The following is a 10,656-nucleotide window of genomic DNA, read 5'->3' on the forward strand; positions in this document are numbered from 1 at the left end:
TGTCCATGAGAAATAAAAATGTTTTGGAAGTATCTGCCATGTGTAGCATAGTAAATTTACTGTTAGTTTGAAATAATTGAGTAACATGAGACATTAATACCAAAGAACAAATAAGAATGCAAAAAAGACACAATAAACAGTAGAGCACAGTAAAAATAGTGCTTATTTATTTGTATACCTTATATAGCTGGCACAGAGTGAAAGTGAAATTAGATAGAAGCAAGTGACCGTCCAGCAGTTCAGAGTGAAGGCTCAGGGGTAAACTAATAGGTCTCTTTTACTTGTATTAATCAGTGGCTTAATGCTGGATAGCCAGCCAGAAAACATGTTAACATACCTATAACATGGCTGGAAAACATGGGCCCATCTCTTTCTTCTGAGAAGAGTGCTGTCACTTGTTAAAGTTACAGTATAGTTCTTACTGGGTCTTGTGCCAACTGATTTTCAACGTTCCATAAATGTCCCTGCACAGTTGCACCCTGAACATGATAAATCTTAGAACTTCAAAATCCCCCAATGCATCCAAATTGTAGCACAGAATTGTTTTAAAAAGCAACTGCTAACCAGTTTTGAATCCAACAGTCTGAATTCAAACAAAATTCAACAATTCAGGATTAATTTTTTTGATAGTTTGTTTTGATTCAAATCTAAATATAAACCTACCGCCTTTACTAGCACTGTGTAATGAAGAAAACGAAACTATCTGGGTAACAAATGAAAAGTAATTTGAAAAAAATAAGCTTTTACAAATTTGTCTATCGGAATAAATTATAATTACATTAGAGAACTTTAAACATTTAACCCATTTTCATTTCTAAATACATTCCATTTGTATAACTTTTACAACAATTTGATAACACTGCAATATTTTTGCAATGTAATTTTTTTCTGAAGATGCCGGTGGGCGACATTCTGGTCCAATATTCAGTCACTCCGTGCGTATTTTACGCCTTATGTGTAATAATGACAGATGTGCACCAGGGGCAGTGATGCAAACAGCTGGAGCGGAGGGTGCTGCTGGCGGAAAAGAGAACTGTAGTACAGAGAAGAGCAGAGCGCAGGATGGGAGGACAGACCGTATTTTTCATCTTCGCCCTCCTTCGCCTGCAGACGCTCTTTCTTCCACTTTGTGCGCCTGTTTTGAAACCAGATCTTTACCTGAGTCTCGGACAAGCGCATGGCTGAGGCGATGGTGTGTCGCTCCAGCACCGACAGGTAGTGGCACTTCTGAAAGCTTTGCTCCAGAACCTGCAGTTGCTCCAGGGTGAATGCGGTACGGACCCGACAGCTTTTTTCTTCCGAGCTCTGAAGCTGCGTAGCACACAGCGCTCTGGCCATAGGGCTGTTGTTTTCACTTGAGGTGCGATTGTGTAGCTTTCTGGATTTATTTCTGGAAGTATGACTTCCTGAAAGAGAATGATAAATTATTATTTCACTTGTGAATACATTATTACATTTAAAGTTAAATTCTCAGGCCTCAGAGAGTTTTATTCTCACCCGGAGCTCCTGTGTCCCCATTACGTATTTTTTCCCCTGTAAACTTCGTTGGGTCCAAAATATCTTCCACGGAAAACGATGTTTTGTGGATGAGCGGCAATTTGGCTTCATCTGGCTGCATTTCAGCTTGCAGTGGTCCGCTAAGGGCACAAGTAATCAGTGTTGGTGTCTGTGCTTATATGTACTACCTCTTCGAACACCACCGGGGCGCTTTGAAATTTACATGTCATTCAAAAAGATACCCAAATGAAGCAATGCGTCTTCCAGAAACAATTGCACCCAGCGCCCTCCATGTGAGGACGATCTGTGGGACCCTCGGGTACTTCAAAATGTAAATGTGAGGCCCCAGGGTTGGGGGGGTGTGGTGTGGTGTGGTGTGGTGTGGTGGGGCAGTTATTTATTGCTCCGGATCCGGTTAAAATGTGCCTTCTTTCTTTCAGCTCGTGTTCCTTATCGTTGCTTGGCAAGTTATTGTTTGCAAATAGGGGATTTTCCGCTGTTAGGACACGTACATGGTGGTTGTTATGCTAATTTATTGAGTCATCACAGGGAAAGTTTCAGCCTTTTCCTTCCTTGTATTCCACTTTTCAGGGTGCCATTTGTCTTTTAGAGCTTATGTTTTATTAGCTTGTGGGTTTAATTAGAAGGCACAGACAACTTTATGACAGCCATCGGATCATCGCAGACTGATCGTGTGCAGCCCTTCTCGTTAGAAAGACTGTTAAGATGTGAAGATAGATAAGTTTTCCATCACTCTCTCTGTTAATTATTTTATGTACCGGTATTTGGTGTTAAAATGCTTATTAAATCTTAAAAAAATCTAATGTTATATCTATCTATCTATCTATCTATCTATCTATCTATCTATCTATCTATCTATCTATCTATCTATCTATCTATCTATCTTGTGAGTTACTCACAAAACAGAAAGAATTCAGCATTTTTTAAACTGAACTGACTAAACTGTTGATGACTTCACTAAACAGGTAACCCTAAATATCAATATATGCACATGATGCTGAGTGTAAAAAATGGCTTATCTTCATTATCAAAACGCTCTTGTGCCTTTCCTAACTATATTTCTACACTTAGTTATTCAAATTAACTAGATATATTGTATGTACAAATAGAAAGAAGTTAACCTTAAACGCAAATGTCAGTAATTGATCACCTTAAAAAATTTATATTGTACTACCAGTGCACTTTTTTGGTGTTGTTTAAGATACTCAAGGCACTCATGTTTAACTGTACCATCAGACTTAAAATATTAACTTTGATGTACTCTTGACTTAATAAAGACTAATCACTTACTATTTTAAACATCTAATGAAAGTTCCTGCAACATATAATTTCTTAAATTATGTTTACTTGAACAGAAATCTTGTTTATGCAAACAAATGCAAACAATTACCTTAAAAAAAACCAACAAATGTTACTCACACTATTTCTGATATGTCATGCCATTAAGGCCAATACATGATTAAGACTCATATGCACACCCAAGGCAGACAGCGTTTATCATTTCAAAGCTTTTATTTTCTACAAGGAGAGAGGAGAGTGTGATTGGTCACATAGCATAGAAGTTGGAGGACCTCACGACTGAAGGATACATCAAGGAGTCTCCTTGGCGGAAGACCAAACAAGAAATCAATGAACCACCCTCTTTCATATACAGTGGAGTAGATGGACTTTCTGTTTATGTAGTCTCTTCTACATATGTGTGGCCTCTGCACCCTTATTGGCAATCATCAACTGCATCTGTCACACAGCTGAGACACCAAGAGATGGACAGCAGCAGCAGCGGATATGACTTTCTCACAGCTGTTTGGCCAGGAGATAAAGGTACTGGCCCTGTGTACACATGGTGCTCAGTACTTTTAATATGCTACTGCGTGTTGATGACTATGACATATCAAACTTGTCTAAGATCTCCCAGAAGCTATTTTGGTTGGCCATGTACCACAGGAACATCAACACCTTCTTTGTCACAGGAACTCTTGCGACAGCTCTTAACTGGGTTCTTTTTGTAAGCTCTTCTCCTGCAGCTTTGTAAGGAGGTATTCAAACTGTGGCTTGGTGACTCACAAGCGACGTGCAAAGGTTTTGCTATCCATGTCAAGCATGAGCTGCTACTCTGTCCCAGTGTTCAAGAGTAGGGATGCACCGATACCGATACTGGTATCGGGTATCGGGGCCGATACTGTAAAATGTGTGTGTACTCATACTCGTAAAAGTTAACCGATACCATGAACCGATACCAACTTATTTCATTAATCAGAGGGTGGCTTGTCATTTCTGTTGTAGTTTTTTAGATTGGCCACTAGGGGAACATTCCGCGCTAAACAGGCACAGGGTTAGGCGAGTGAGACTGGCGACTCCAGATAAAAAAGAGAAACTGGAGGCTGCTGTAGCTAGACTAAACAAAATGTCAGCAGTGTGGACCGGAACAGCCAAATTTAACTCAGGTTTTATCGCTCTGGATGACCAGCCAATGCCGGTCGTGGAAAATATAGAATTGCATTGTCTTCTCAGCATACTCGAGCTGCGATATGAAATTCCCAACTGCCCATACATCAGGGAGATAATGGTGCCAAAACTTTCTGAAGAGGTAAAGACAAGCAGTGTGTCAGTCTTTGGTTTAACGGCACAGTAGACTGATGAGGAGTTTGTTCGTCAATGCCAAATACTTTTGTTATTTTGTTTGTTTGTTTACAATATGGACACTGCAATAATTTAAAAGTTTATTCTATTCTCAAACCTAATTTGTATTTATTTTATTCCAAACAAAAGTGTTTATTTATTATTCTGAAAGCTCAAGACAGTGCCAATAGTTCAGTGATATTTTGTAAAATTACAATGTGGAGACTCTGCAATCATTTAACAGAAGTGCTTATTTTTCACTTGAAATTTTTTTGTGGTCATTTTTATTAAGATTTTATTTTTTTATCGGCAGGGAATATAATAAAACCTGTCTTCCAATTAATTGTATTTATGTGCGTGAGTGTGTGTGTGTGTGGTAGAAGTATCGTTTTTCTGTACTCTGTATCGGCAAGTACTCAGATCCAAGTATCGGTATCGTATCGGTTTGAAAAAATTGGTATCGTTGCATCCCTATTCAAGAGGAAACATTGTGTGAACCTCTAGTGTTGTCTTTATAAACAAAAAATGAAGAAGAGAAAAACAAAAGTAGAGAGAAATTGTTATCAACATGTGTGTGCTTTTTGAATGAAACAGTCCATCTGCTGATAGAAAAGCTACTTTAAAAAAACTGCAGCTAACAAGACATCAGCGAGTATTAATTAAATTGATTTGTTTGTTTTTTTATATTCTTTGCTACATTTTTATATACAAAAATGTTTCCTTTCTATGAAATTTTGATCACTAGCAGCCCTCAACTCACGCATTCATCCTCTCATGAACCCACAAATGGTGTGTTACAATGAAATGAAAAGTATGTTTTCTGCTGGAAATATAAAAAGAAGCAACATATGTGACCTCTGTAATGTCTCCTCGGGTTCTTTAGATGAATGGATGGGGTCAGGTCAGTTTTGCAGCAACAGCCCCTTTTTTCAGCATTTACATTTATGACAAACAGCAACAAAGTAGAATGGTTAATTCTCATGGGCAACCAGCACAAGCCCTCTGTTATTCTGAGGATTACCCACAATTTGTTTTCCTTACTGTATATATTAACATTCTGTTGAAAACAGTCTAGTTTTCCTTTTTCCCCCACTAAGTTATATGTCACTATAGCTAATACTAACTAATGTAAGTTGATTACAGCAACCAACCAACCAACCAACCCAGTGATATCACATTCTGTACAAACAGAAAATGGTGCCAAACATGTTCTAAAAACTTAATCTGTAAACAGTTATGTCTTAAATCCAGCTTCACGGATGGTGTTAAATCTATGGCAGTTTTTTAGAGGAGGTGTTCGTGTTGTAAATTAGCCTTACATGTGGTGTTTCATGTCCACTTTCAACAATTAAAATACATTTAGACCACAAAAGAGAACAATTGCCCCTATTTCAACATTCTTGGTGACAAAGTTGTTGTAAAAATGTTGATGACAAAAATTATGTGCAATTTTGAATAATTTGTTTTACAAATCAAAGTGTTCTGTGCCAAGAATCTTTATAAACAAAACAGAATGAATTAAACCAATTGGTACCTTAACCTTAACTCACACTGAAAGGCAGGTCCACTTTTTGTTGCAGACACCTCAAGAAGGTTGGCCAGTTGTAGACAGAAAAACTGTGTTTCAGTCCAGATATAGTTGACAACAGGTAGTGCTCAGATTCATAGCGAAATAGAAGGAAACAGTTGCCTACACCAAAAGAAAAGTGGCCAAAGACCATTTCTCTCTCTTTATTCCTTCTGATTTTTCTCTAGTTTTGATTACAGTACATACAGCCCATTTTAGGTTGCACAGGTAGTCCAGGATGACGCATTCATGCAATGCCATAGGAAGAAGGCTTGCTGTGTCTCTCAGCACAGTCTCAAGAATTTGCTAGTGACAGGCTAACAAGGAGAGCTCAACAGAGCTGTAAATGGTATCAGCTAAGCTGCAGCACTAGTATCTGTTCTTTTGTGTCTAGAGGTACAGAACATACACTGCCACAAAAATGACCTCCAGCTGGCTATTCATGTGCATGATTTCTCCACAAGGTCTGCATGAGGGCCCAAATGTCTTAGAGGGAGCTGTGCCCACAGCATGTACGTTAATTGACATTCCCCAGAGAATATCAGTTTTTGTCTCAATGGAACCTCATTGTCTCCACAGACGACAGTTCATTAACAGTTGGGGGCGACCGTGGCTCAGGGGGTTGGGAAGCGCATCTGTCACCGGTTCGATCCCCGGGCTCTCTGTCCTGGTCGTTGTGTCCTTGGGCAAGACACTTTACCCTACTTCCTACTGGTGTTGGCCAGAGGGGCCAATGGCGCGATATGGCAGCCTCGCTTCTGTCAGTCTGCCCCAGGGCAGCTGTGGCTACCACCGTAGCTTGCCTCCACCAGTGTGTGAATGTGAGAGTGAATGAATAGTGGCATTGTAAAGCGCTTTGGGTGCCTTGAAAAGCGCTATATAAATCCAATCCATTATTATTAACACATTTTTTGTTATCAGGGAAATGCTGACCTCTACCTCTTGTTGGAAAATCTCCCCCCCCCCCCCCCTTTTGATCCTTTGAGATTTGTCTTGAAAATGCATCTCTGAAATTAAATACAAAAACATTCTATAACCAGTGATTAATTGTGGACTCCTCTGTGACACTTGTTGTAAATGCATTAACAATAAAATTAGAAAGACAGTTGGAATTTGCAAATAGCATGTTTGTGGTGCCATTTCTTTGGGTTTATGGGTCTTTATTTCATTATACCTGAACCGGTTTCTTTTGGTGTTTTTTCATGCCTTTAGTTCTGAGCTATGTTCAAGCTCCTGGCATGCAATTGTCACGGTTCTGGGTCAGTTCTGACCCAGCATTTTGGGTTTTCATGTTTTGGTTTGATTTTGTATTTTTGTTTATTTTCTTGATCTATTGTCAGGCTATGAGGATGATGATGATGATGATGATGATGATGATGATGACGATGATGTTTAGTATGTTCCAGCTTATTCTGGTTTAGGCTTAGTTCTGCCCATGTAAAGTCCGTGTTTCTTAGTCTGCATCTTTGTGTATTGTTTCCTGTTTTATTTTGAAGGTTTACATCTTATGTCAGTATGTCTAACTTCACTCCCCCTGTCTTGTTAGCCCTAATCTCTCCCAGTTGTGTCTCCCTCCTGTTTTCCATTCTCTGATTACTCCCCTGTGTATATAAGCCCTGTGTTTGCCTTTGCTCAGTGTTGCGTTGTACCCTCAGACTTGCTTGTGTGTTTCAGTTTCCAGTGATTCAGTGTCAGTTCGTGTTTTGCTTTCTCACCAAAGCTGAGGTTTTTGAGTTTCAATTCAGTGTTCGAGTCCTACATTTGGATCCTCCTCTCCATCCCTCCGCACACAGAGCCCTAACAGCAATGGTTTTGAGCTCAGCATTAATTATGCTTTGGGTTCCTTGTGTTTGTCAGTTGTGCTTATAAATTTCTTATACATTTGCTCTACTCTGCTCCCTATTAATTCCCCATTGTATTATTTTGTTTCTAGTTTAGTCATAAATTACCTTACATTTGTTCCACTCCTGTTCTCTCTCTGTGTTTCATCCTTGTTTATTTACTTTTTGTCTAGGTGTCAGTATCTGTTTAAGTGTTTATGCTTCCTGTTTTATTTTGATGGTTCCTTTTCTTGCATATATTATGTTCAGTTTTTCTTCCAATGTCTCATTATGCCTAATTTGTTCCTGCTGTGTCTTGTTCTCCCAAGCGGTCTTTACTTGCCCTACCACCCTCCTGTGTATATTAGACTTGTAGTCAAGACCGCCTAAACCAAGCCCAAGACAATACCAAGACCAGAGGGTATCGAGACCAAGAGCAAGACAGACCGAGTCAAGACCAAGACAAAGTCGAGACGAGACTGAGATAAAAAAGTCTTTAAACTACAGCCAGATGCTGCTTCGTTTACGGGTGTCAGGCATATTTATGTGTTTTTGCGATGCACTCTCACAGCCCTCCTCACCGCTGTCTACTGTTTCACTCACTTACCGAGGAGACAGACGCACGCTCCACTTGACTGTCGCATCTCTCATCCTCTCCGTTTTTCACATAATGATATTATCCAATATCCTTGCATGTGATTGGCCAAAATATGGAGTGATTGGAGCATAGCTGAGCCACTGTGTGAGAGTTGAGCAGCGAAAGGAAATTAAGTGAGGAGCTGGCTCTCGCTCAGTGGGAGTCGACTCTTCGGATTCACTACAAAGCACTCTCTAAGCACGGCTCTTAGAGCTGATGCTTTTGTGCATGACACATTATCGAACGTTACGTTGTGTGTCATGGATACTGTTTACTCCAAATCTCCCGACCACTATGTCGATCTGAGACAGCAATTCCAAGACAAGACCGAGATCAAAGTCCGTCGAGACCAAGACAAGACCAAGACCACGTAAAAGTGGTCTCGAGACCAAGACCGGTGAATCCTGAGCCAGAACAGCTGCAGTCCTTGCCTCCAGAAGGGTTGGCTGTATGCTCTACAAGCAGCCCCAGCCTCTGGCATCTCCAGACCACCCTGTGTTGTGTGGGTTTGGGGTTATGTTTTTTTTTTTTTGTTTGTTTTTTTGTTTTTTTGCCTTCCCAGAATATCCTGTGAGTCTTCTCAGTCAGCCCCACTCTCCTGTTAAACCACTGGTGGGTTCTAGTCACTGTCACTGGTCCCCAGCCAGGCCACCAGAGGGTCTCCACCTTCAGTTCCAGTGGCAGGCTCCAGATAGTTTCCTCCTTCAATGCCATTGCGGGCCTCATCCCCAACCATCAGCTGGGCTCCACCTCACCTGTTGACCTCATTCCCTATCTCGTCACTTTTGCTTCCTCCATTCGTTCTTCCACAGGGTAATGTAGGGTGACCAACCATCCTCTTTTTTTGCACTTGTTGACTTGTAAAAGCTTATATGATATTTTTTATTTCACCATTCATTAACTCATTCACTGCCAGCCATTGGCAGTGAATGAGTTAAACCCATTGACTCATTCACTGCAATTGACGGCTATAGACGTCAATGGCAGTGAATGAGTTAACCGCACAGAGAACATCGTTTAAGTATGTTAAAATTTTCTTTAAACAAACAGTATTATTAAAGTTCTTCAAGACTGGGCCGAGTGACCTCTTTTTTGGAAGTCTAAATATGGTCACCCTAGGTAATGTCATCTTTGTTGCCAGTCGATTGGGAATAAGCCAATTCCGAATTTTTGGTTAATTTTGCTGAGAAAAACAAGTCTGTGAGCACAAGGAACACTCAAAATCCAAAGAAACATATGTGTGGATGCTTTGCTGGTGACATTGTGAAGGGACACTGAACCAGTATAGCTACCACAGCATCCTGCATTGACATGCCATCCCATCCAGTTTGTGTTTAGTTGAACCAGTTTGACCAAGAAGGAGAGTAATGCTGTGCTAGATGGCCTGGCCTCCACAATCAACTGATCTAAACCCAATTAAGATGGTTTGGGATGAGATGGACCACAGAGTAAAGGCAAAAGGGCCAACAAGGGCTGAGCATCTCTGGGAACTCCTTCAAGTATCTACCTTATGCAGCTCATTGAGAGAATGCCAGGTGTGGGCAGTAATCAAGCAATCTATTTTGAAGAATCTAAAATATAAAACATGCTTTGAGTTATTTCAAACGTTTTTCTTTACTATATAATTCCATATGCATTCATTCATAGTGTTGATGCCTTCAGTGAGAATCTGCAATGTAGAGTACGCTTGGGGAGTGTGATTGTGTGTACAGCGTCTCTTTATGTCTGTCTCCACGTTGGTTGAGTGTGGAGTGAGTGCATATGAGAGCATGAGGGTGGGAATGGATGTTTGTGTCTGTGTGTGCCTGTATGTCTGTATCTATATGTCAGGTTGGGTGTCAGACGCCACCTCTCTGGGGACACCTCAGGCCCTCCAAGGTTTGGAGGCCTATCTCCACCCACCACCACTTCCCCTGCCGGTGGCGGACTCCCTCAGGTGTCGGTGTGTTGGTGGTTCTTTGTGTCTGGGGGTGGGCGTCCGGGTACACACCGGCTCACTCCTTGGCGGCCGCTTGTCGGGGCCTGGGGCCTGGGGCTCGCTCGGGCCCCTTTGGAGGTGGGGTGCCCCCGGCCTCTCGGCCTGGGGCTCGGTCACTCAGGCACAGCTGGGGGCCGGCGGAGCTCACGGGCGCGTCACTGCAACTCCCCCTGACTTCTGCTCCGCGGCTGCTGGGCGAGCCCTCATCTGGGACTCTCCTCAGCTCTTACTGGAACAGTGGCGCAGCTGCCCCTCTGTTGGTCTTCCATGGTCTCTTGTGTTCTGGGGGCCTCTGGATGTCTGGAGTTTTGATCTCCTCCATACCCGCTTCACACCCTGGAGGACGGGGCTGTGGCCCCCCCACACTCCCTAGCAGATCATTACATGGAGAAACCTTTGGAATGCAAACATGCTGATCCACACAGGTATGCACACATGGGTATTCACAGACGCGGACTAAAGCTTTCTTGGCTGCTGCCTCAAAGCACACTGTGCGCTGTCTATCTTGCGTGCTGCA

General features: G+C 41.8%; 1 protein-coding gene across 1 annotated transcript; it reads right to left on the reverse strand.

Annotated features, from left to right (window-relative positions):
* Positions 1-951: 951 nt before the first annotated feature.
* On the reverse strand, positions 952-2,484 carry pnx (posterior neuron-specific homeobox; the record flags this gene model as incomplete). Its single annotated transcript, XM_082542215.1, has 2 exons — positions 1,498-2,484; positions 952-1,406 (listed from the first exon to the last, which is right to left on the reverse strand). Exons 1-2 carry the CDS (start codon positions 1,616-1,618, stop codon positions 952-954), a joined length of 576 nt encoding a protein of 191 aa, XP_082398341.1. The 5' UTR covers positions 1,619-2,484.
* Between the last annotated feature and the right edge of the window lie 8,172 nt (positions 2,485-10,656).

The sequence above is a fragment of the Aulonocara stuartgranti genome (assembly GCF_965226115.1).
Source record: "Aulonocara stuartgranti genome assembly, chromosome: 7".
Lineage (NCBI taxonomy): Eukaryota > Metazoa > Chordata > Actinopteri > Cichliformes > Cichlidae > Aulonocara > Aulonocara stuartgranti.